At 39.8% G+C, this 27530-nt stretch overlaps 2 protein-coding genes across 4 annotated transcripts in view; both read left to right on the top strand.

Moving 5' to 3' along the window:
* The window catches only part of CD81 (CD81 molecule), a 548624-nt gene that overhangs the window by 163294 nt on the left and 357800 nt on the right, over window positions 1-27530 (top strand). The gene's annotated exons all lie outside the window — the stretch shown is intronic.
* KCNQ1 (potassium voltage-gated channel subfamily Q member 1) overlaps window positions 1-27530 on the top strand; it is a 333003-nt gene that overhangs the window by 59538 nt on the left and 245935 nt on the right. For all 3 annotated transcript variants that reach the window (XM_018908036.3, XM_050975670.1, XM_050975671.1), the window contains exons 3-6: window positions 18776-18902; window positions 20707-20785; window positions 21605-21701; window positions 22239-22379. In XM_018908036.3, coding sequence (XP_018763581.2) covers window positions 18776-18902; window positions 20707-20785; window positions 21605-21701; window positions 22239-22379 — 444 coding nt within the window. The remainder of the gene's footprint in view (window positions 1-18775; window positions 18903-20706; window positions 20786-21604; window positions 21702-22238; window positions 22380-27530) is intronic.

The raw sequence follows: 27530 nt of genomic DNA, 5'->3' as shown, positions 1-27530 counted from the left end.
GGATTGTCAGGTGCTGATTTCCACTGTGGTTGGGTGTTGTTTTTTTTTTCCTGAAAAAAAACCAAAACAGAATCTGTGAAATGGTTTCTGTTGAGTATCAGTGGAACCAAAAACTCACCTGCTCATCCCCTGGGTCTGATTTCTTCCCACGAGAGATGGGAGACACTCATCTGCAGTGGCTCCTTGGCTTCTGCAGCTGTTCAGAGTCTGAATCATTGGCTTGAACATTGTTGGTCTCAGACTAACTTCATGCAGTAGAATGAGAAGTCTATGAAGTGTTGGCATACACTCTTTCCTTTTATCCCTGCTGTTGGACCTGGCAGAAAATCCGTGTGTTTACCTCACAGTAGTATGGCAAAGATCTTTCTTGGTGTGACTTGGTTTATTTTTTGTGTTTGTACTTCATAGCTTTCAGGAACCTGAGTGCTGCTTTTGCTTGAAGCTCAAGTATGAGCTCACACCAGTTAACCTGAGGCTGAGATGTCAGAAGTAGGGCCTCAGTGTGTTTTTTGCAGACGCCTCTCTCCTGCACAGATTTATGGATGGAACCAAGGGGGTTCCAGCTGAGAGCAGAAAGCTGAAGTAGAACAAAAATGCAGGCCTAATTGTATTTCTGAAATGAAAACACAAGCTTCTATAATCTCTGAAAAGCATGGGTGAATCTTTATGATGTATTTAATTACCAGTTGACATGTGTCTTGTCACCACCACCTCTTTGACAGTTTATGCTTAAACAAATCCAGCTTTTTCACAGGTGTGCAAATTTTGCTCACAGTGCTTGTCAGTTTGGAAGATAGGATAGGACTTCCCAAACCACTGAAATTTTCCAAGTGAAGACTTTTTCTCAGGATATAATACAGCGAACTATAGAATACTGTGTAACTATATCAGTAAAATCCTACCAAAAAATGCCACGCCTTGTTATGCACCCCCCTGATTTCAGGGTCCTAAGCATCTTAAGGAGGGCTGATGAACCTGCTTGTTTTTCTGATTTAAATGAAGTATCTTGCTTTCAAAGCATGATGAAGCAGACAGATTTGATACATCATTCTCCTTTGTTGGATGCAGATGTATTTTATTAAATATACACAGTTCTGTACTGCCACTGCAGTGCAATGTCTGTGTTGTATGGTTTGAAGGAAGGGTAGGCATGGTTGTGATGCAGTGTCCAAAAACCATTTCATCATGGCATTTTTCTAACAAAATTGCTTTGAAATAGAACAAACAAATTATCCTTTTACTTCTGTGGAATATAAGTTTCAGGAGTGCCGTGATCATAAGACTAGCTTTTGGAGTTTAAGTGAAAACCCCTCTCAAAATGGGAAGCCCCGAGGTTTAGTTGCAGCAGTGGTGTTCTTGGGGGTTCATTGGAAGCCTTTTTAGTGCCATGCAGACTGACTGCTTTCCCTTCTTTATTGCTTTATGTTTTGTCAGAGCTTAAGTGATCTTTGGTCTCAAGTGTCCGTCAGTAATCCTCTGCTGTGGCAGGGCTGTGGGGGCAGCTACCTGAACGTAATGAGCAAACTCACCATGAAGTGGAAATTGCTGTGTAGATAAGGTCTAGGGAAATTGGGTTTAAATGAAGAAAGCAATAAGATGTAATCTCCCAGGAGATCTGAAAGGAAATCAGATTGTACCACCTGATTTAGGGAGGAAGCACTGATTTTTGCTGATGTAGTTTTTCTGCCTTTACTCTTCCTGCGTGTCACCATACAGTCATTGTGTCTGTAACTGCAACAATAAGGAAAAAAGATGTGTAAATGTTTTTTGTTGATAAAGCCCCACATGTAAGTCCCTGTGTGCCTACAGTTCTTCATTACAGCGCTGTCCCTCAGCACAAGCCACAGGGTGGCTGTTACATTCATTGGTTAGACTCCTGAAATGTTCTTCTTGGAGTACCCACCACTATGGGCTGTCCACAGCAAAGAAACATTTTCCTCACTTGTAATTTAAAATAGGAAAAATGTCCAGCCCTGTTCTTCAGTAGAATGCAAAGGAAAGTGTTGGTAGGGATCTTGTGGGCAAGCTGAGATTTGGAGGTTTTTTTCTCCCTCAGCTAATCTTGGAGGACTAGGAATGCCTGCCTCCTCATCTGTAGTTTCTTTGTCATCCCAACTCTTTGTTTAACCCTTAAGGCAGGTTAATGCCTTTGAACCTTCACCCTTGTCTGATACCTGAACTGGGCACACAAAAAGCCCTCTGCAGAATGTCCCTGGTGATGCTGTCTGGTAGGGCTGCTGTGACAGAAAGGCAGGGAAGAGACTGGCTGCTGTCTCTGTCCTGCTGTAGGCTGAGCCTGCCCTTATTGTTATTTCTGGATGTGCTGATTCAGCGTGGCAGCAGTGTGTAATATATACAAAATATGAGTGGCTACATATGTCAGATTAAAAAGTAAACAGGTCAGAGTACGTCCTCTGATGTGTATTTATAGCACACTGACATCAGCAGGAGTTATGTACATCTGAAGGCAGATTCAGCCTGTGCAGTAAGTGCAGAAAAGCGTGCCTCAAGCCAAAGCTGCGTATCGTATGTTTCAGTGAATATCACTTCTAACTGTCCTTATATATACCCTACTTACATTGTATATCTAACCTCAGTGATTAGAGCCTGTTAGGTATAAATGTGGTGACAAGCTGTACCTTTCTGGAGTTGCTTAAGAGTAACAAATAGGCATGACTGAGGAGTTGAAGGACATTGAATTAAACATGCTTGAATTAATAGGGTAATGATTGGGTCTGCTCAGAGGTATAAAATAAACACTAGCTGGAGCTCTGTGCTATGTGGCAACCAGATCGAGCCATGGGGTTGCTGAAGTATTCTGAAATGACTCAAACTTTGTTAAGTGAGAGAGATAATCCTAAGAAAGCTCTCTGCGTAGGCTCCCTGTGCAGTTAATGTTTTAAACCCCCCTTTGGCTTGTTGTTATGACTTCAAAGATACTCTAAAGCCTTTGTTAAATTGATCATTAACTCTGCAATGTTATAATTAGACATTTGAACTTGGCTGCATTCAAAAAGAAAATGCAAGAATGAAAATCCTGACCAGCGTTGTTTCTCTGCAGCTCATCAGCGTGGTCAGAGGAGGATTAAAGTTCCACAGGAGTTAAAAAGCAATGGGGATTGAAGGCATTAACCAGCCTTGCAGGACTGATAGGGAGCCATTAATCCACAAAGTTTTTCTTTGAAAGTACGGAGCGAGAATAATGTCAGGAACCTGAAATGGGTTTCTGCTGGAGATTTAAATTTAAGCTCATAAAGCATTCTGATGGGAACGCCGGGCTGGAAGCGTGCGTTGGGGAATCCTTAAGTTTGCAGCCCGGCAATTGAGCACGTTGCAGCCATCAGCTGAGGGCTGCCACTGCCCTGTTCCGAGGCTGCAAACCCAGCAGAGGAACCCCCGGAGGCGGCTTTGAACAATAGCAAGGAGCCCAAGCAGTGGCTGGGAAGATTGAGGGTGGCTGGAGGCTGCGGTTAAAGTTTATGAGCTCTGGGGCTGGGAGAAGCTCAGCCCTACGTCTCCCACTTTCTTTCCTCAGTCTCTCCTGATGGAGTACAAGTCGAGACAACAGCTGGTAGCTACTATGAGCCCGGCTGCAGAGTGGATGGGAAAACCTGTCTCCATAGTAACAGAGCAGGCATTGCATGTGCTGCTCCTGCTGGATCTGGGGAGTAGCTGGCTAAAGACATCTGGTCAGTGTAGCCAATTCTCTGGGGAAATTAGCTCATTTCATCTGATAGTAACCACAGAAACTTTTGACTTGGTTTAATAGTATGATGCTGAACATGAGATAGAACCAACTGGTTCAGCAGTTTTGAAAGTCAAAGATTATCTAACTACTTTAAGCTAAATATTTTAGTAAGGAAGGCTATTGCTTGTGCTCATTACCCCACTCCCTCTCTTCCCTGTGGGGATGTTTCTGTCTAATATGAGGTGATTCTTCAGTGTGGGGTGGGTTTTATGAATTCAAAGATAGTTTTCTCTTTCTAAATATTTACTTTTTCTGCTTATAAGAGCTCTTTTTATTATACAGTGAGCCATCTATGCCTTTCATCTTAGGGAAGGTCTATATAGTGTGAGATAATGTCTGTGTTAACACACTGTGGCCTGTGCTCTAAAAAAGGTTCACTCCCCACCTGCAAACTCTTACACACTTTCAAAAGGAATATTCTGAACAGTTATGCAGCTACAAATAAACCTCAAAATAGCTGTTGAATATGTGTCAAAGTCTTGAGCTATTTAGCATAAATTAAACCAATTCCAGACCATAAACTTGTGTACAATACAGGAAAATTCCCAACTGATTTTTGTGGAACAAATTCTGCATCCAATAGGCAGAGACTATATTGAGAATTTGGTGGTTGGGTATGTTGGCTCTTGTTTTTCTGTTTACCATAAAATTTATCAGCTCATACTACAGCTCTGGGTAACACTTGGAAATTTGGAGGAAATTGAAGAGTGGAAACTTTTTTCCATTTGCACTTTAGAACATTGTTGCATGTTTTTCATATGCCAATAAATGATTGTAGTGGATGATAGCTTTTCTGGAATAATCATGCATGCAGAAGAGTGTCTTTGAAGCAGCTCAAGAGGAGCATCCTAAGTGTGTGGGGCACAAAGAAATGCTTGATCTTCCACCACCTCCACCCACACCCACTGTTGACACCCACTCCTGGTTACAAATATTTGAGCTCAGTGGGTTGTTGGGACCATCATGATCTAGAAAATGAAAATGCGTGGGCAGGCATGAACCGTATGTCTCTGTTTATGGAAGACCAGCAGAGCTGTCAGTCTTTGAGAATCCCTGCCCATGATTTCTGTTTGAGCACGTGGGGTTGAATGGGAGAAGTGTGTTCAGCTCTGCTGGACAACAGCAATAAATGATTTTATGGAGAATTAGAGCTGCTAGCTGTCGTAGTTTTAAGAAAGATCTAAAGCGCATCTAAAGGCCTTAACAGAAATCTGAGAAATGATTATAATAAAGAAAGGGGCCTGAGCTTCCCCAATCAGACAAGTGCAGCAGATGTTCAAGGGCCCCAGGTGGGCTATATAGATGTTAATAAACCAGATGAGCTGAAATCAGTTAATGAAAGAAGTTTAATCAATCTGAGTTGATTCAAGAAGTGACTGACTACCTGATGAATGCACGTACCTTATTGAATGAAGATTCTTTGGTTTTCTTTGTCTGCTGAGCTCATGCTCTGATGAACCAAGATTTACAGCTCTCCATGGAGTTAAACCATTGAAAGTGGGTGTCAGATTTTTTTTTTTTCCCCAAATGCTTTTATTTCCTACCTGGAAACAGTCATGCAACAATGTGAAGCAGCATGTGGTTGAGTGGTGGTAAAGATGGCATGAAGGAAGGCTTTCCTTTTCCACTCTGGACTTCATGCTGAGTTTCATGGCAAATGAACTGTCCTTGAAACTGAAAACCTTTTGCTTTCATAGTTTTAAATTTCATAGTTTTTAATTTCTTGGTTACAGGAATCAATAAGAAAAATTCTACTTAATCAGAGAAAACGGATGATATTATTATAGAAAGACTTAAGGTGTGAGGGTGCTTTGGGGGTCTTGAGGTGGGTGGTTATTTGCTGTTCTGCATTTTGTTTGCTTGTTCTTATGAAGCCAAATGGCTTTGGTTGAAAATTGCAATAAGTCTTCCTGAAGCTGGGTGTTGGTAAAAATTAGGGAGCTCCAGTCAGTGTGGTTATTAACATGAAATCTTTCCTCTCAGAGTATAGAGAGGGTATTTCTTTTCCACTGGGATTCTTATTTTCACAACATTTTCAGGAAGTTTAAATCTCCTCTGACATTCCTGGTCTTCTGACCTGTCCAGATCAACTCATGGATTTGGGAGTTTTGAGAGGGAAACCGGAGGTAGAAAAGGTAATCACATGGACCTCTCTAGGGAGAGCAGCCCAAAAATAGAGAACCCACACAAACATCTCTCTCAAGTGAGAACTGATAGTAAATTTCCTCTGCTTTTTATACTGTTGCTCCAAGCTGAGTTCAAAGCAGTTCTTTTAGGCTGACTGGTTTTTTTTTGCAGCTTTTAGCTATTAGTTGTGTTAGGTAGTATAAGACAGTCATATATGCTGTCCTTTCATGGAAAAGGGTGTAGGTACTCCTGAAATCACAGCTGCTTCCATCTCAACGTGCCTAGGGCATTTGACATAATTTCCCTTTGTACATCCCTATTTCTCTCCCTTAACTGGAGAAAAAGGCATTTTTAACTTGTTCAAGTACTCAGAGTTTGCAGTCCCCGTGAGGGCACTTTCTATCCCAGCAGTTAATGCTAATTTAGTTAATCAGCATAAATATCAATGTTGCTTGTGTAATTGTTTCATAGTCATGAACATGCTTGGAGACACATCACATGTGGTTGCAGAGGTTTTTAGGAGTTTAGCTGGTGTTTGGAATATGGGACAATTGCATTTTTGATGCCTGGCTACATGCTGGTGTTTTGTTCTGTGTTTTCCTTTCAGGAAGCATAAATTGTTGATTATGTGGCTCAGTACTCAGATAAAAGTGGTGTGAGGATGTAATCTTCCCTTTTCAACAGCTTGGTTCAACTGTGCTTGTCTGTTACAGATTGCAGCTTGGCTTCAGTGGTCATCCCATTGACTTGAATCAGAATATTAAAAAATAAATTGTTATAGAGTGAAAGGGTGTCAGAAATCAGATCTGTGTATGTAACATGGGCAGCTTAGTGTTAAAGCCTCATGACTGAAGTCTAATCCCAAAACAAAATGTCAGAAGTATTCTTCCTGCCAAAACTCTGAATAGCTTCTTTTATCACTGGGTGCTATGATTGTGTTGGCTCACAGGCAGAGTTGCACAGTTTACTGAGCAACAGTAAAGAGGGACAACCTGAGCAAAAGAAAAGCTCCTCAGCTCCTGAAGCTGAACCCCCCTTCAGTGGGGGTCCTTTGAGCCTGAGTTCTGACTGAATTATCTTTGTATTTATTTTAGCGGTAAAACAAGTTGAAGGTTGAAAAAAAACCACTCTGCTTTCAAGAGTAGAAAGAACCACAGAACACGAATTGAAGTTAAAAGGAACTCCTTGAATGTTGTTAAGGATTCCAGAAGTACTCTTTAATTGCTGCCAAGGCTAATGTGGCTGGAATTTCTGTGGAAAACGGCAGTACAGTCGTCAGTTAGTGCACAATTGCCTCCAGTTTGAAATAGATTCCCCTTCCCCAAGCTTATTCTCCCTGTTCTCCATGTTAAAAAAAAAAAAATGAATCAATGTTACCCTTAACCTTGAAACAGTCAAAGATGGTTTCTTATAGCAATGTGAGGAATTGCACAGTGGTAACTGCTTGGTGTTGCTCTGAGAACTGATTGCTCATTCTACCACCACCATTGTTTGCTGTAGTTCTAAAGCTAAAAAAGTAATCTAATTCAATTCCTTGAGCCTGCAATTGATTCACAAAGTGTCTAAAAAGAGGGCTTTCTTAGTATTTTTCAGAGTAAATTAGCACCCAAGATGAACATAGTCCATGTCTTCATAGCATGAAATACCCATTGCTATTACTCAAAGGGTGTGAAACCCCATAAAGGATTGCCAGAGAGTTTCTACTGCATCTAGAAGGCTGTAAAGCTTGGTGTTTGAATAGGCACAGCATTTCTGGCTCTATCAGTGTGCCATTTGGGACAAGTAATGTGGTACATGATAGAAGCATTCTCTGATACAACATGCTAAGGGCAGACTTCTAATGAGGAAAGCTTTATTGTTGGGCTACTAAAAACATGCACTCATGTCATCAGCTTTGCTATCCCAAGTGCAATAGCTTATAAATATTCAAGTACCCAGTTATGGGACACAGCTGTAAAGTACTTTGCATATCTAGTAGGTTTCCTTTGGCAGTCCAGCTGATGAGGAAATGCACATTGTACACTGGGCAATCCCTTTCTAGTCTAATGTCATTGTTATGCATTAAACCCTAAACAAGTACTAGAAGTTGACAAAGTTAAATGTGAATGTGTTGTATGTTGAGGAAAGGGGAAACACGAGGTTGTCATTAAAGTCATTTTTAGCAGAGCTGTTTGAGCTTTACATGCACTATTTGTGTGTCAGTGTTTGGTGGTTGTGCCTCAGGATGCCCCCTCTTTTTCTTCTCACTTCATCTTAGAAAATAACTTGGCCTGTAATTATTTACTTTGCATACTGAGAAAATATTGCTATAAAGGAATTTTTACAGTGGAAAAAGCATTATAACCTCTCAGTAAGGGTGTGATGTGAAGAATGTCATGTGTTTCAGTTACCACTCACCCAGAGTGGTGGTTTGTGTAGTGAGTTAGTAAATATTGAGGTTGGGTATGTTTAAAGCAAGGACTCACCTTTCTTTAGTATAACCTCTTGCTTCCCTTCTGTAAGACAAGTGTGAGTTTTCACTAGTTCCATTGTTGCTGAGCACATATGTTTTTGTGTGGGATGAGCATTTTTGGTTCCAGTGGGTCATCTTGGCTCTTTCATTTCTGAGTAAGGCCTTTGGTGTCCAGATTAGACTTAAGGTTTTTTGGTTGATATCATATCTAACATCTTAATGGAGTTTTGAGAGGCTTAAGCAGGACAGATATCCAAAAATCAGCTTTTTAAAAGAGTAAGCATTGAAAACTGCAAAGATTTAAAGTGTAGGCTAAAACACTGGATGATCTTTTCGCATAAAAAAGATTCTAACCACAAAACAAGAAGAGTTTTATAATTATTGACAGAATTCATCCAACTGTGGAGTAAGACTAACATTTGCTTCGTCACTTGCTGGGAAAAATTCTTTGGAAAATGTGGGTTTACAAAGATAGGTTTATTTTAATTATTAATTTAAGCAACAATAAATCTCAGATCAGAGAAAAGGGCCTAGAAAATTCTGCTATCCCTCAAAAAAAAATCCTTCAGTGAATTACCTGGAATATAGTTCACATAAAGAGCAGCTATGCCTCAGGCTTTAGAAAAATGAGTGCAACAAAATGAAGTTCTGCTCTTTTGCTACCAGTTGGACATTCTGATGTGTAAATGCTTTTATAATGCATAACCAATGCTTTGGTTCTTCTAATAATGTGTATTTTAAAGTGTTCTTTAAGTCTGACCTTCATTGCCCAATGCTCTAGCACAGAAGAGGCTCATCTGTCTCTAAACCATGGTCCTTGAGCCTGTTGCTTTAAGTTGCAATTGTTTTTAATTCTTCAGTTACTGCTCTGCTGGGGAAATTCTTCTGCTCAGGTGACTTTTGCTTGATACTGTTCAGAATCTTTAGTTTATTCTTGACATGTCCAAGGCATTGCTTTTACAAGGTCCCTCCTTTCCTAAAGAGCTTTTGAGTATGGTTTTGCTGAATTCTGCCAAAATACCAGCTTGGTGGTTTGTTTGTTTTGTTTTTTGTTTTGTTTCTTTCAAAATTCATTCCATATAATACCCTGAGGTATTTGATGTTTTGAAGCTCAGACCAGCTGCTACTGAGAAGGCCATGGCTTTTTAAAGAATTTTTTTTCTTCCAGCAATGAATAGTGCACTTGTCCTTTATTTGTAAAGGGAGCAGAGGAAAGGTGATAGCGAGTGCGTGGAGTTTCACAGAGCTGCAGTTCTCCTTCAGTAACTTTGAATTCTGCAAAGAGCTGCCTCTGTACCATTTGTTTATGTTGGACCTAAAACTGATAGAAACATGAATTCATATAAAAATATAAGTCCTTGCACATAACGGTAGCTTGGTTAATTTGGTACGCGACTTCAGAGGGATCTGGCTTCCATCTTCATTTTGCAAATGGAAGTTTAGTTTGGTCTCTTTGGAACGCTACCAAAGCTTTTGGAGAGAGTTAGCACAGCTCTGGTCATGTGCTTTGGTTGGTATAAATTAAGTTCCCATTTCGGAATGCTCTAATCCTGATGCGCTGAATGATGGCCACAACTGTTCGGCGCTCGCTGGCCGGAACGGGCGCAGGAAATTGGCACCAGGAGGAAGCTACTTGCCTTCAGTATGTGAAATGTATTTGCCACTTAGCTGAAAATGCTGACTTTGTTGCCTTCAGTTATGTTTATTTTGCATGTCAAATAATTCTCCTCTCCTCCTTCACAAATTTTAGAGGCAACTGTAAAATGCTGACTGAATGGGTTGTGTACATATGGCATCTGAGAGGGTTTTTATTAGCTTAAACTAGCACATGTGTTTTCCTGTGAGGAGTATTAAGTGCCTGGACTGCAGGTCTAGTGTGTGACTGTTTTTGCAGCTGTGTGGAAGAGCATGATGTGTATTCCCTGGAGCAGGCCTGGGAGAGAGCTCAAGTATGTTGAGGCAAAAGCAGGTTGTGTTTATGGGGATGTCAAACAGAAATATGGCACTTGAACCCTTATCAGTGCTGAGCCTGATACTGGTAACTGAGTGACTGTCACCCAGGTGCATGAAAGGATTTTGTTTCAGAACTTCATGTTCTTATACTGGAACTTTGTCCTGCCAGACCAGACAAAAACTGTTTTCTTTTTTGCATTTTTTTTTTTTAATCTGGAGGAAGTTGAAACCAATGTTAGTCACTTAAGATTTATTTCTTTTTAAACTCTTAGTGAAGAGCTTGTTCATTGCTCAGGCCAGAAAGCCTAGTTTTGGAGGATGAATTTTGAAAACATGCTGCTTCTAGAAGAAGAGGATATTATGAGTGAATGTAGAATTAGTGTCCTGCTTTTGGTGACCTCTCACTCTTCTTACTTGTGGAAATTACATCACATCCCAGAAAGAAAAACCAAAAACCACATAGAGGAGAGAAGCAAGGCCAGAGCTGAGGATCCTGAAGCACACAGGACCATTCCATAATTTACTTCTGGGAGGGAGAACTGGGCCTCAATGAGATGTTTTGCCTGCACTAAGTTAGAACTCCATCAGAAAGAGCTCCTCTTCTACATACTCTGTTATCTGCTTTTGCAGGAGCAACTTGTTGAAATGGGCCATAAATAATTAGCTCATTAGCTCAATATGGGGGCCTCATGATGTCTCTGTGCATATCCAGCTGTACTTCCATCCACTGTGCTTCTTGTTCTGAAGCATTCGTGTGGGTGGTGAGTAGTGGGTTTTCAAAACCACTGGAACAAAAATATTTTTTTTATCAATGCTCCTTTTAATTTCAAATGCGTTGATGCTTCCTGGATGCTACTACAATATGGCCTCAAATAACGAAAAAAGTACATTATGTCTGAAACCTCTGGATTTCAAGTTTTGCTGTTATCAAATTTTATAGCAGGTGACCAGAACTTGCCCATTACATCTTAAAAATGCCATCTACCCTTATGTTCCCTTTTAGATGTACAAAGTGGAGCTACTGCAAGTTAAGCTAGGCAGATCGTGGCCAAATTCTTCCTTTTGTTTGACTCTGCTTACAGATAAGAGATGCTATGCAATATTTATTTTCTCTTAGGATGGAGTAGTGTTGTAAAGTGATAATGTAAGGGTATAAAGGAAATATGCTTGGCTGGGAGTCACAGTGGCTTTTATTGCCCTGTACTTTGTAGCTGGAAAACAACAGGCATACAGTCCCTTCCTGAGGTCCCTCGATAAATTCCATGTTGGCTGTGGAGGAGAGGCAAGACTTATGAGCTGCTTGGTGCAGGGCATGGTGGGTATGAAGTAGCCTTTTAAAAAAGGAGTGAGAAAGGTTGCTTAATAAAAAAGCATGCAACAAGATACTTGACAGGATGAAAATGCTCAGATCAAGGAAAGTAGCCACTGTGTAAATAGTGTTATTATGACAGTTCTCTGTAACACAGAAATACAGACTTGCTTGGCTTACACTGGTTTTTTTCTTTTTCATAGTCTGTAGCAGTTCCTTCTACTCGTATTAGCATATTGTATGTACTAATGAATGAGTTTGCATACTTGTGAACTGTGTTCATGTGTGCTTCATCTGAAGCGTAGGTGAATAGTTCCTTTGAATTCAGTAAGATATAAAATTAAGCATATGCTGCACTGGGTAGAAGCCAGAGCATTTTTCAAAGAGAGGGTCCTGAATGAATTCCTTCCAGAGACTTTTATGAAGCCCTGAATAAGAGGTTCATGAAGTAAACAGAAAGGAATAGGGACTTTTAATAATTTTTGCATCAGGGTTAGCATGTTGACACTTTCTCTCTCTTGCCAACTGCTTTGGGTTTGAAGTCTGCTTCTAGAGCATACTTTGTGATGGGGGAGAGCTCCACATTAAAACGAGTTCTGTAAAATAAACGTGCAAGCCCAGCTTAATTCACGTCTGCAGATTGCTGGTGGATCTCATCAGCAGCCACGTTCAGAAGCTAAAGACACCTGCATTATGGAGAGACTTGTGCAGGGGTGGATCTCATCAGCAGCCACGTTCAGAAGCTAAAGACACCTGCATTATGGAGAGACTTGTGCAGGGGTGACAGCGTGGAAAGCTGTTGTGAGCAGCCGTGCTCCGAGACCGTGCCTTCACGTGCAGAGTTACACCACTGACATCTGAGGCCTTTTGGGGCTGGTGGAAAAATTCCAACTGCCAGCATTTGGGTTTGGCTGAAACCTCTAGTGAGAAGAGAGTGAAGGAAATCGGCAAAAGGCTTTTTAAATAAACCTAAAGGAGTTAGGTGCCTGACTCCTATTGATATTCAATAGGATTTAGTTGCTTGGAGCTGTTGGAAAAATTTCAACCCAAAATTGCAGGCCTGAAGTATTGTTTAATTGTCCCAGTGCTATTGTTCTGTGCTCTCAGCACCGATTAAGGGAAAATAAAAAAGTTTCGTCACAATCAACTGTTCTAGCTCTGTCTCCTAGTAAGCATCCCTTTTTTTCAGAGCATGAACACTAATGGAAACGTTATTTCATCTTAATTCAAAACATTAATAAGGGAGCTTTAATGATGTCCAGTAACTTGGGATAAATTATGGGCCTCTGAAGGTGGAAATCTAATACTGGTATTGTGGTTTTGGTTTTCTGTAGCCTATTTAATTACTTGGTGCCCAATTTGCTAGGTAAAGAATTTTAGCAAATAAAACCAGTCTTCTGAAAGAAAGGAGCAACCAAGCATGTTGGCTTTAAACATTTTTTAAAAACTTAGCATTATTTTTTTTCCTCTGAAAAGATGTAATTTACAAGCTCTTTGGAAGTGAGGAGGTTAAGTAGGGGGGAGAAAAATCTCCAGTCCTAAACAGCGGTTTTGAGACTTCCTGTTGCTCAGTAAGTAAGTGTTTATATATATGAGAAACCATTTGTCTTTCTATTTTTGATCTTTGTACTTCGTCAAGTTGGGATTTTTATTTTATTGAGTCTTTGTGTGGTTGCCTAGGCCATCTGATTTTGCTGTTCTGTGTATCTTAGAAAGCACAGTGCAGCTTTCAGGAAGAAAATACTGCCTTTCTCAATAGAACAAAGAGGGGCCTCTCTATACAAAGTGGATGAGATTAGAAGAAACAGTTGCCTTTGCTGCTGTTGATTTGCATACCCTGCTGGGGCTGTACAGAAGTGCTGTCTGAAGCATTTTGCAAGCCCTGGTGTGTCAGGTGAACAGTGTGCTGAGAAGGGGGCTCCAGCTCTCTGAATCACCCCACAGGCTGCAGCGTTTGGGTTTTGTGCACTGCCCTTCTGTCAGTGTAAATGCAACCTATTGCCACAAAGAGGACCAGAGGGCTGCAGCACCTCTCCTGTGAAGACAAGACTGGGAGCTGGGATTGATCAGCCTGGAGGAGAGAAAGCTCTGGGAGGGCTTGAGGAATAAATTCTTTACTGCAAGGGTGGTGAGGCACTGGAGCAGTTTGCCCAGAGAAGTTGTGGATTCTCCATCCCTGGAAATGTTCAAGGCTAGGCTGGATGGGGCTTGGAGCAACCTAGTCTAGTACAAAGGTCCCTGCCCATGGCAGGGGGGTTGGAGCTAGGTGATCTTTAAGGTTCATTCCAACTCAAACTGTTCTAGGAGTCTGTGATTGCTCTGTATGAGAGACATGCTCCTGGTTTTTTTTGGCCTTTGAGGAGTAGAGAGATGCTGTATCCCTACTTGCTAAGATGCCTAGCCTGTTTGTTGTCCAGTCCAGCTGCACAACCCTTGACTGATGGCAGCTGTCCTGTTTGTCACTTTAGCCTCAGCAGCTCTATTGTCCCCTCTCTTGGCTCCTTCAGAGACCTGCTTGTCATTGCTTTCTGAAATAACCTTGTGGCAGTGTCCTTACTCCACTACTGCTGCCTGAGACTGTGAGGAGGTTCCACTTCTCTGTAGCATCAATATTCCATTGCCTTGGCTAAAAGGTTTCAGTGCAAGTAGTGCCACAGGAATGTTACAGCTGAAGGAATGGTTGTTGGCATGCAATCCCTACACAAACTACACGAGGGATTATTTAATTTTTTAAAGAAATCTGTGGGAACTTTATCATCCTTGAAGCCAGACTTGATAGACTTGCGGGAATAATGTGATTTATCTTTCCTATGAGGGTAATGTAATAGAGCTTGTGATATTGCAGATATGGGTAAAAATTGCATTCCCAGTGAAATGTTGAGATGAGAGGAAATTCTTCAGTACAAGAAATGTGTACTTATGAGTCTTAAAGCTGTCCCCCTGACCAGTGCTTCTTGTCTTCCTGTGCCTGTCATCTCCCCTTCCTCTTAGGGCAGATGCATCTCCTCCATGGGAGATGCAATAAGCTCTTTGTAGTCTTCAGTTCTGGGTATTCTGTAGCCAGTCAGAATAACATAATGGTATGCTTTGCCTCTTTCCTCCTTGAGCATGTGTTTTACCTCTCTTACACTTATGGCGTGCATTGAAAAAAGTCTAGAAACCGAGTAAAGCAATTTTGTTGGTAATAGATTTCAGATAACCTCATCTAGCCCTCCCACATCAAATGGTTGCCTGAATGTCTGTGATGCTCCCTGACCAGTTAGAGTTTTGAGGTCTACAGGCAGAGCCTCAGGCAATATATTCTCTATACAGATGCATTCTTAGCCTCCAGAGACAACTTCTGTATCTTCTAAATAGCTGTTGTTGTGGTGTCATGATTTTTTGCGTTTTTTCCTCTCAAATTATTCATCTAATACCTTAAAAACATTTCTTTCACTTAAGTTTTAGGGCCCTGTCATTTCTTTTGGAGTTGCTACTGTACTTTATTTCACAGTGCAGGTATTGGATGTGTCCCATCAGAGGATTGTAGCTCTCAGTACAGTGGGGATTGAGAAGTAAAGGAAGGGCTTTTCAAGATGCATTGATTACAGAAATACCCTGGGAACTCTGGAGGTGTGGACTGTACTAGCAGATAGCATGGGTATATTTGTCAGGCAACTGTGTTTGTATTGATCCTGCCTAAGTTCCTTCACTGGGTGGTGAGAGCTGCTCTGTAACCAGATGATTAAATTATGCCATATTTTACTTGGCTGTGCTGGGATTATGTAGCTTAGAAGGCATGAATGTGGCACAAGGGCTGGCAGGATGGATGGCAGAAGTGAGGGTACCATGTAGAAATCAATAATTAAAGGAAAAAAAGTATTTTCTCTTGAGACAGCACCTATATGCTCATAGTATGAATGTACCTGACTGTCACATCTTAAAGGGCTCCTTATACACAGTAAATTTCTAATCTCAGTGTTGCATTTCTGTTTTCACCTTGTAGAAAGGAGATTGCTTCTAAGTTACATTGGGTTGAATGGGTCCTTGCACAGTGTAGTACTCGTGTGTATGTAATTTTAACCAAGAAAACTCCTTGGCTGAGCTTTAATTCCCATGTTCACTCGTGTTTTTCAGGCAGGTATTGTCTTCTAGTGCATGTAAATTTCATGTTAAGTTGGTAATCAGAAAAATACAGGGAATGTTTTAGTAGCTTAGGGGAACATAACTAATGTACTTTTTTTTCTTGTCTACAAGTTTCTGGCCACTAATATAAGAGCCCACAGACAGAAATTCATCAGCCTCCCCCACTCCCAGGAGACTACTTATTAGATTTATGCAACACAAGATATTAAAAACACTTTTGTCTGTCACAGAGCCACGGGCAGGGGAGGGGGAATTTGCCAGTTGCTAATGGATACCTGGCGTTTTTGTGTATGACCATGAAGAACAGCTTGTGCACTTTCACCCCCGATGTTCCCTGAATAACTTGGGTCTCATTTAGGTCAATAAGCCTTTATCCAAACGTCAGGAGTGAAAAATGTGTCTTGGTGTAAGCCGACTGGTCGTTCCCTCCAGTCAGCGGAGTCTATAGGACAATCAGTGTTCTCTGAGCTTGTCTGCGTGTCACGCCAAGAGCCGGGTGACAGTAACCATTGAGTGCGTGTCTGTCACATTGTCTTTGGGACAGCCTCCATTTGCATACTTGCCGGTGTGCCTGTTAGCCAATGAACCATGGAGGGCTGTAGGGAGCAGACGCGCAGCTCCCATGCAAATTCCCTGCGTGGGGAACGCTCGCTCCCTTGCAGCACAATCCGGGCTTTCTCTTCCTGCCTTCCTCCTGTAAAACTCAAACTCTGATCCTGACAGTCCACCGTGCTGTCTGTGGTTCCATTCTGCTAAAGTGTTAACTTTTTCTCTGGCTTTTCCTTTGCTTACCAAGGTAACTTATTTCCCTTCTTTTGCTTTTAGCAATCGCTTTTGGGGATATCTGAATGGTATTATCTGTGCTATCACACGTGAAACCTTATATATATATATCTTTCTATACCCTTATATATCCCTTCCTGTCTCTTCCTCAGATGAGCTATTTCGAATGAAGGACAGCTTTTGCTTCCTCTGTGGTTGGAATTGTCTTTTGTAAAGGGAATTTCCTCCATGGTAGTGATAAAGGGAAATGTACTAGAAGGAGCACTTGGGTATTAGGCTTTATTGACCAGGTCTGTGAAAGGAATACAGTCACCTGATCAGAGAAGATGCTCCTCAGGTGCTCGAATTTCTGTGACAATTCCACGGGACCTCATGTCAAGCCGAGCTCATTATTCTCCCATTCAGTTTTGGTTTGTAAGTGACATTAGACTGGACAAAGGGAAAGTTTCATTGGGTTTGAAGCTTGTCATAAGACACAGAGTTTCCTTAAAGCATCTGGTGCAGCTGCTGCTTCTTTCCATTTCTGATGTTCATTATGTCTTTAACTTACTGGAAATATCTACAATAATTCAATTTTAAATTAAAAGAAATGGTGGAGGGTTCTGCTGGATCCTTTCAGAAGGAAGGAAGGAAGCTCCTTAAAGAAGGAAGCTGTAGAAGAGGTTCTTGGCTGGATTGGAGGGTCTGTTTGTTATAACCAATGCTCTTGATAGTTCTATTTCATCTTAAAAATCTACCTTGAATACAAGTGACTATAAAGAATTGTGGTAGCTGTTCTACTGCATCTGTCATTTTGCATAGCTTATGAGACATCGAAATTAAGGGAAAGAGCCCTGGCTCATGTTCTACCATCTTGGCTAGAAATGTCACAAAGTTGAACTTCAGCACTTTCTTGCCCTGAGATGAACAGGGTTTTTTATGCCATCAAGGTGTTTTAAAGTCACAAAAATATTATAGCAAAGTCAACTGATGCCTAACCTTTTCCCCATTATTTTTACTGTACACAGCCATATTATTTTGCTCAGTACTCAGGGCAATGTCCCATGCATTTTTGAAGGTGATAATGACTCCCATTCATCTTTACTAAACTCGGGCTGTGTCCTGGCTATTTCAGTCAATTAAGAAAATGATCACAGGTACCACCTTGAGTCCTATTTGCCAATTTGTTATGCAAAACAGCAGTGAACTCTGCAGATCCTGTGAGAGAGCTAGATAGAATGTTCAACAGCACATGGTGTTCTCTGCAGTTGCTCTTTATGTGAAATCACGCTTTGAAATAAGGGGCTCATTCTCTTAATCTGCACTAACCTGTGTAACTGTGACATGTTGAGACTGGTTTCTCAGCTGCACTCTTACTTTATGCCATGTGTTGTGTGTTTTCAATGACAAGCCACTCTTACCATTTCAATAAGTGGATTTTGTTGTTGGCTCTGATGGAGAATGTGACCATTTATTGAGTGAGTTGGCCAATAAGGGAGGATTGCAGTTCCCTGATACACAAGGAAACTATGCTGGGTATGCCATGCTTCTCTAGTCTGTGGAAAGCCCAAGGTTTATCTGCACATTGATGATGTTCCAAATAGGACCTAACTGTACCTCTGTCCAATCAGCAAGAATATCAGGTGTCTTTGGCATCTGTCACCTTGGAGGCATCTCCAAAGTCATACCTTAGCATAGGTGAGTAGTTTGTAAGTAGCTTGGTACCAGCAGTGCTGCAGGACTAGATCTCTGTTTCTGCTGAAGTCCCTAAATGCTGACAAGAGGATGGGGAAGGTGTGTTAGAGAGCTCACTTTGTCTTCAGTGTACCTGGAGACTGACATATTGGTGATGGATGCTAGGAGATTGAAAAATTACAAATAAGGGGGAAGTTAAGCTGGTCTGGTAGATGGTACTTGAAGCACACCTCTTCTCAAAATGAAATAAACTAGCAAAATGCTCATCTTCTAAATACAGACTTTGCTTGTTTGCTTTGGCTCAGTCAGGAAACCTTTTGTTTGAATTAGACCAAGTGAATTGTGCAGAATGGTTTTTCAGTTTTAGTACGTGTAGACAAGCCAAACTGCATGTAATCAAAGTATTTCAATTTGCTCCTCATATTTTCTTTCTCTACACTTACAGGTTTTTCTATTTTATTTCAGATCATTATTGGTGTAGTTGATAAATTTGTCACCTTCCTAATTTTACATTTTATTTATTGCTTTCTAATACATTCTGAAAAGAGATGAAAGACATATATGGAGTAGAAAATTAACCTAGTTCCCTGTGTGTTTCTTTTAGGAAATTGTGTTAGTGGTATTCTTTGGAACAGAGTATGTGGTTCGGCTCTGGTCAGCAGGATGCCGCAGTAAATACGTTGGAGTGTGGGGAAGGCTCCGTTTTGCTAGGAAGCCTATTTCAATCATTGGTGAGTATGCAGAGCTTGCAAAGTCACTGTAAGCAATTAGTAAAACTTGCCCTAAAGGCTCTTAGAAGTTGAACTTATGTAGCAGTTGAAGCCAAGTTAGAGCGGGAGCTCTTGTCATTAGTGTGAATGTAGATCTGAATTTCCTTTCAGGAACTCATGGCACTGTCATTTGAGAACAAATGTTCCTTGGTTTGTTTTTCCAGAAGAGCAGAGTGTTTTCTTTTCAGAAATGATCTTAAGCTTTGCCAGGAATAAGTCTTGGCTGTAGTCCTGTCTCCTGTGACCTGAGGATTCCAGATACTGTACAAGAGCTACAAATATATTTTTTCAAAGATACTGAACAGCCTTTTTTCCTCCCCTTAGCAGCCATTTGAGTAGTTTATTATGAGTTTATTTTGTACGCTAATTGAGCTGTGTGTCACATGCTAGAGTGCAATACATGCACTGCAGTTGCTTTGTGTATCAGTTGAATTAAAATACCGTTTTCAATGATGCTTTTGGAGCTGGACACCTCAATTCTGTTGGGATTCAATTGGCTTCCTAAAATGACTTAAGGGTTCCTGGAAATTGCATCCAAATATTCCATATATGTCACTAATCATAGTTTTTTTTAGAATGCTTGTCATTAATTTTAACAGTTTCACCAAAAGAAACATAATTCAAAATCAATCTGTATTTTCTTTGCCAGCATTGAAAAAACAGTGTAAAGACCCTTTCCCTGTACTTAAGCACCTGAAATATATATGGACTAAATAAATCAATCAGGCATTGGAAGAGGAGTATTGTTGTGGAAGAATAGTAATTCTTGTTCTGTGACATTTCCCCTACTCAGAAATGTTATATGTTGTTGAGTACAGGACATAGGTTTCCATAAACTATCTACAGTTTTGCCCAATATAAATTACAAAATTTTGTACTTGGGAATTTTGTCAATTATAAAATTGATTTAGCTCCTCTGTGCATCCATCCATATATATATGTGTGTGTGTGTGTGTATGTATATGCATGTATATATATCTATATCTTTGAATGTATATATATTTATATATGTAAATAGCAACTGCATCTCAGATGTGACTGCAGCTATAAAAAGACTTTGACTGCATCTTTGCCCTCTGGCCTCAATCCATTTCTCTCAAGTGCTAGAACACTAAGCATTCTGAAACGTCATCCAAATTAGATCAGTTAGGAAAGAAAAATATAGTTCCACTGTCCCAGATATAGATCAAGAACTATTTAATTCTCCAAAATACAGAGTTCCTTTCCAAAATTTACTAGGCCTGAGGCATGTAGATTTAGAGTACAGTGCTGACTGTCTTAAACTAAATTAGACTCATATCCTAATTTCAATTTTCACTCCCTTTTAGACCTGGACAGATGAAATGATAGTAAGGCAATTTTCTTATATATGAAATAAACCTCAAACTCTCTGTCAATTAAAATCCTGTCTAAGCACAGAAGAGAAAATAAGATTTGGAGAAGAGAGAATAGATGGAAACTGCTGAAATTCCTCCTGGGTTAAAGCTAATAAGGATTCCAGGCTGCTTGACAGTAACTCCTCATTCATCTAAACTGTGACCATCTTGGACCCATCGTGGACCCAGTACAACCTTTCCATGATATCACACGATGGATTTTTTTTTTTATATGCCACAATTGAGATCTCTTGATATATAAACAAAATTATTAAGTAGGAGTGACTGTTCAACTTGTTGAAGTAACATGGTCTTTGGTTCTAGTAGTCTTGCAGAAGTATTGCAAGATGCTGCTAATTAATTTTCTTCAATTCACTTTTGTTTTCCAGATTTAATTGTAGTTGTTGCTTCCATGATAGTTCTTTGTGTGGGCTCTAAAGGTCAAGTCTTTGCAACCTCTGCTATCAGGTAATTATCTGCAATAAAAGAAAGTGGTGCTAGGTGAGCAAGGTGGCGTTTCTTTTGTTTTAACTTTTACCTCCTGTTTCAATTCTTGCAGGATAAAATGAGTCATTGCCCAGTATCATGTAATAGAGCAGATGACTGATCATGTATTGGTGATCCCATGAAGTGCAGGGGAGATAAAATTTTGTTGGAACACTTTTATGGTTAGTGGGGATAGAGAAGCTCATTCTCCTTCCTCCTTTCCCCAGCTAGGTGGGTTCTACCCAAATCCTGGTTTAGTTTTTTAGCTCAGTTTTATAGCAATTCATTGATGCTTCATATCTCTGACATCTTCAAGATGCTTCTTTATAAAATGTCTGTGCTTGTGACTTCCTGATGGACTGAATCCACCTTGTGCTATGGAAGGTCACACCACTTGGTTTGCTTGGATGAATGGGTAGCTAGCTGCAGCTATGCTCTGGGATTGCAGTGACTCCCATAAAAAAATATTTTAAAATATTACTAGACTGTCTGGCTCAAATGTGAGTTGATGAATGATTTCCAGGGTGTTTTCAGTTTGTGCCTAAAATTCCTGAATCCTTGAGTTATCCTTACTGGCCATGTGTACAAAGGTCAGTTCTTCCCTTGGGCGATCTCCCCAGATTGTCTTCATAACAAGAAGAAAGATCGGTGAGTGGGGTGAAAAGACACTGGCTACTAAGTCTAACATAAAATACTCTGTGTCTCTTAAAAGTGTGCTTTGGAAGCCAGAGTTCCTTTTTCCACCTCTGTTTCTTCCCTTGTGTGTTTGGCCTCTTAATTAAGTTGAAAATCCTGTTCCAGGGGCATCCGTTTCCTGCAGATCTTACGGATGCTGCACGTTGACCGTCAGGGCGGTACCTGGAGGCTGCTGGGGTCAGTGGTGTTCATACACAGGCAGGTGAGTTTGGGAAGTCTGAGAAATGGCGCAGCTGATGCCAAAGCTTTTATATTCAGAACAGCAAACATTCAGCCCTGCTGCTGGTATCACTTACATTTAGTGTGGAGGCAGTTAGTCATTCATTTCAACCAAGTGTCGTTGTCCTGCCTTATGTTCCCTACCACTTTGGCAAATTTTGACTTGTAGTTGGACTCAACAACAAAAAATGAGACTTCTGAAAACTAGTCCTAATTTTTCCTAAAATATGTATCTAAATTCCAGAGTTGTTTTGGATCTGGCACTGTTTGAAAAAGCTACCCAGCTACTTTTTGGTGGCCAGAAGGTTAACAAGTCCTGTGTGACAAGGTTGTTGAGACTCTGTTGTCTGTGGATCTCAGTGGATTTTTTGTTAATTTGCATAGCCAACACTCAGTGTCAATATTTTTTTAATTGCTGAAATTGCATTTTTCTCTCAGTTATCCTTTGTAACCCATCAGCATTAGGAAATTTAGGTGTCTCAGTGAGATCATAATGCCATTATTTTGATTCTCTTTGCAGGAACTGATAACTACACTCTACATTGGATTTCTGGGCCTGATTTTTTCCTCCTATTTTGTGTACCTGGCTGAGAAAGATGCTGTAAATGATTCTGGAGAAACAGAGTTTGGCAGCTATGCAGATGCCCTGTGGTGGGGAGTAGTAAGTATAGCAATTTCACATGTTAACACTGTCCAATGAGGAGTAAAATTCAAGCAAGCATGGAGTAAGGAAAGCACTTTGAAACACTTCTTACTGCTTCAGTACACTTTCATGGAATTTGTAATTCCTGACATTAAAAAAAACAACTGTAGAAGAACAGTAATAATATGTGGTGTTTACAGTCTCATGTGATCTAAAGTGATCACATTACATTAAAAAAATGTAAAAACTTATGTTCTGTTTCTTTATCCTGTCTTCCCTACTGGTGCAGTGGTTATTTCTTGCTGCCTTTGTCATGGTAGTGTTCAGCTGTCTAAGATGGTAAGAGTCTTGCTAACTCAGGGCTAGTTTTTTTGAGAGGGCTGTGGTGTTTAGGTTTTCTTTGTCCATCTTTTTGTTGGGTTGGGCTTTTTTCCTTAAAACAGTTATCTGTGTTTTGCAGTTTGACCTGTGACTGTAATTCCCAGTTTATTCAGAATGGACTAATTCTGGAGCAAGAAGCATCTAAGATAGATAGGAAATCCAGGGACAGGATTCTTCCAAGGTGGTTATATTGCTTTGGGAGCCACTTAGTGTCTTTACACAGAATTTGCCTGTGCTATATTGTAACCATCTTTTTTTAGAGATTTCTCAGCTTTTTTAAGGTGCTGCTGCAATTTAGGTGTAGATGTATCTTTAGTTCTGGTAGTGAAGTTCTCCTTTATTGTTATTGCTAGTGACAGTGTCTCTTTGTTTATTATATGCACCTACTGGTGTTGCAGCTCTATTCTGGGATTATATTTTCATAAACATTTTAATTTTGTTGCTTCTGCTAGTAACTATTCCCTCTTTCATTCTCACAGGATATACAAATACTAGGTTGGCAATTTTGTTCTGGGATTTCCCATCTGTAATTGTTCTCATTTCCTATTGCAGTTCAAAGAAAGGTACTTTTTGGAAGCTGTTTTTCCTTGTCATTAGCATTCAAGCAATGGCATTTTTTAATCTGCTTTAATTCTATTAGCTTAATCAAACAAACTGTCATCAGTGAGTGCTACAGATCTTTGAAATGCATAGACATCACTGATAATATACTTGCACTTTCAAAGTGTGCTGATCTTCTAGAGCTTTTTCTTTGCTGCTTAAAATCAAAAGGAATTGTTTCTCTTTTTTTCTTTTTTTTGTTTAAAATATTACTAACTAGTAAGTCTTCTGTATAGGAGTGAAAGGACTAACACCTCCATTTCAATAATAAAATACATATATTTATTTAAGAATATATATTAAGAAATATTTTTAATAAACCTCTGCATGCGTGTGCTTGTATACTCTTCTCTTTTCAAACCATCACTTGCTGTTTCAGGGAGGAAAGAGCCATTGATGAGCAAATCCACTGCAGGTCTGCTGGTGCTGAGATGCATATGTAGCCCTTTTTGAATACAACAGGTTTTGTTTTGTTGTGTTGTTTTGCTGCTATGATCTGCTCTAGAATTCTTTCTTCTTGCTGTCTGCCATGGTTAAATACAGGCTTTCTTAGGACCAGAAGACTTACTGTGTAGCACAAGAAGGTGGCTTTTTGTCAAGAAGCTTTTTTCAGTGCTTTCATGTCATTATGGCATTTTTATTTTCCACTACAGTGGTCAGATGACTCAGTAATTAACAGTGGCAGATGTAGCTGCATTTAAAAACACATGCTGGCATTGGTGTTGCCATTAAAAACTGAGTATGTGACAGACCAGATTGGCTTACTGAAAATACAGTAAAACCTCCCATAGAAGCAACACGGTCTGTCAGGATGTTGAAATATTCTCCTTTCAGGGAGTTATTGTTCAGCTAATAGGTGTGCCAGTTATTTTGCCTTCCTAATTACAATAAACTTATTTAATCAATACATTTAATTATGATCATATTTTTTCTCTGTTATAGCTTCTATTGTGTTGCAGTGTGCCACATGAAGTGTGAGACTGCATTCAGTGAACACAATGTAATTTCCTTAATATTAAAAATAGAATTAGGTGTCCTTGTTCTGCTCTAACACACTTCCACTAACTGCTAAGAAGATATAACAGAACAAAACTGAGATGCATTCAGGTCTATCCATTTCTAATTTCTTGATAGTGTAATATTCTCATTCTTTCTGCTAGGGGAAAAAACCCATAAAGTTAGAACAGAGAAGTTAGCCTGCAGAAACTGTGCATGTCCCATCCCTGGCAGTGTTCAAGCCAGGCTCTGAGCAACCTGGTCTAGTGGGAGGATTCCCTGCCCATCTCAGGGAGTTGGAACTAGGTGGTCTTTAAGGTTTCTTCCTACCCAAACCATTCCATGATTCTATGACTAGCTGGGAAGTCACAAGGATTCTTCCTAATAGAGGTCTCAAACTCACACAAAAACCTTCTCAAGCGCTAGATCTTGAAAGCTTCAGTTACATTTAGCCAGAATTTTTTGAATTGCTTAAACACCTCAAATTCTGGTCAATGAAAATCTGTTTTCAGCTACCTCTGCAAAAGAGGATCATTCACAGTTCCTGTCTCAGACACCATCATAAATAAGTGATCTCTCTTCTCTCAAAGTGCACTTAGCTGACATAGTAGAGAATGCTTCAAAAAGTCCTTGACAGTGTTTCCACATCCCTTTTCTCACTCTCCAGCACTGTACTTTTTTGTTATCTCAGTCTGTGTGTGCACTGCTAAGCAAGTTCTTTGGGCAGCAGTAACAGAATAAGCAATATAGCTGAAGTAACCATATAAAAGGTCTGTGTTACCACAACTAAACTTAAACTGAAGTGTGTTACCAACACTTAGGCTGCATCTGGAGTTGGGTACTTTCATATTGCTGTGCTTTACTGACTATAGGCACACCCCTAGGGTGCATAACTTGTAATTAAATGTTCTTCATTGTCACTGTTGTTATTTATAAGTCTATATTGCTTTTCCATTTTCATATATAAATTGTCCTCCTGGGATTTATTTGAATTTCCTTCAGAACTCTGGACTGTAGCTATTTGCCATGGCAGTGTTGGGCTTCTTGAAGAAACCTAAGGTTACCTTATGGCATAAAGAGTTGCCTGTATTATTGCTGCTTTTGAATGCTGTATAAATTCTGCCACTGGCAGGATATCTGCACACCTTTCAAAAACAGGTTTAGTTTTAGCAAGCGAAATAAATGTAATGTGGTGCATCTTTCAGTTCTCCAGTGCCAGTTTTCAAAATTAGTCTGCATATATTGTCTGTCATGTCCAGACTGATAGTTTTAAAGATCTTACATCTTTAAAAGATGTAAGATTCAAGACCAATAAAACCAGGAAAACATTAAAAATAAAATTTAAAAAACGGACACTTCAGAAAATAGGATAAATGTTCTCATTAAATCTGTCCTGATGGTCAAAGATGACCATCTTTAGAAATCATTACCTGCTCATTGTCTCTGGGGGTTTTGTGGGTCTTAGTGTTTGCTTGTGAGTTTTTGTGTTGGTTTTTTTCTCCCCCTCCCTCTCTCCTTCAGCATTCATTTCAATCCTATCTCAGAGCATCTGAGAGGAGCTCTGCTTTTGATATCCACTGAATAAACACACAATTTCCAACCTTCACTTTGGAACAAACATGCCTCAGAAAAACTGTGTTAACAGTCTCTTTGATCATGAACACTATTTCCAAAAGCAATTATTGAATATACCCATGCATGGATATTTCTCTGTGCCTTTTGCTTTGAATTGAAGCAAGCAGTTTTCCAAATAACAGCTTTACTAGAGGCTTTCTTGTTCCTTTAATTATTACAGCTTAGAAGATAGGCATTTTTGCTAAGGACCAAATTCAACAAAACATTTACAAGTTTGTTTACTCCTAAGCCTGCACAAAACAATGTCCCATTGAGTAAAGCCCATCAGTATGTGCTAAATATAAATTGAAAATCAAAGTTGGGAGAAAACTTTGGTGAAACGTTAAAGGAAATTCCACTCAAAACTGCACATGCATAAAACTTCTGCTAAATTACAAGTAATCTGACTTAATTTATAAAATAGTTGGACGTCAATTTTAAAAAATAGCTTCATGAAAAGTGATCTCACAGATCTTGTGTTATTTAGAACCCTTTTCTCCACTCTTCTCAATGAAACAGGCTGTAGAGAGCTGTACACGTCAATGTTTGACAGAAGGGAACTTGTCATTTTTAGTTTCTATGTGGTTTAAAAGTATACTAACTATACATCTGTGACATCCTTTTTAAAAAAAAATCTGATTTTGGGGATTATGTGTTTGGATTTTTTGTGGGGGAGTTGTTTAGTTTAGGAATTGTTGGAGCAGGGAGATGAAGATGATGAAAGATGAAGAGATATTTTTAAAGGCTTTTTGCAAGGCATCCCTTCCTTTTGCAGCTGCCTTCTCATCTCTGAGCTTTAACTCCATGAGTGCTTCTGACTGCATTTTGTTCCCATACAATGAACTCTCATGGGGTAGATGTGAAGAACCTTTTAAAATTGTTACTTGCAAAGTACAGATGTAGATGTTGTTACACCTAGAGATTCTTGCATTTCAGAGCTGTTAATTATCCAAATTTTCCCAGGTAGACAGCAAGGATTTCATAGTCAGAACATCCTTACTTAACTGATTCATTTCCTGTGCTCACTTTAGTCTGGTATAGCCTAAAAGAAAATCCTTTCCCTGCTCAGTGCTGATGAAAACTACTATTTCTTCTTTCTGGGTGGGTTTTTGCTTCATATTCCCCCCTTCAGACTTTTGATTCATATGTAATAGGAACAACATTGGTCTTAATGCCTACATCTGTGGTGATGTTCATCAGATCAAAGTTCTAAAATAGCCAGTGGATGAATATGATTTTGTTACTAATTAAAGCAATTGTTTTACAGGCTTTTCAATGAAATTCAATGTGTGAGCTCTTGTATCAATTTAATTTCATTATGCCAACATGTTTACTATGCTAGAGTAGAAGTTGAGTCAGTATTTCCATTATAATATCCTCTTTTACAACTGTAAAATTAGTATTGTGCTCTTTAGGGAGTTTTAATCCAGCTGTAAAAAATGACTTAAGGCAGAAACTTGGCATGTAAGATTTCAACTGCATATATTTTGGGGAAAAAGAAAATGCAATTTCAGAATACAATGCATTTGTAGATGGTTTAGAGTTATGAGGGCAGAGGAAAAAGTTAACTTCAGACTT

This window comes from Serinus canaria, chromosome 5, assembly GCF_022539315.1.
Source record: "Serinus canaria isolate serCan28SL12 chromosome 5, serCan2020, whole genome shotgun sequence".
NCBI classification, from domain to species: Eukaryota; Metazoa; Chordata; class Aves; order Passeriformes; family Fringillidae; genus Serinus; species Serinus canaria.
This window is presented reverse-complemented; position numbering and strand designations above follow the sequence as displayed.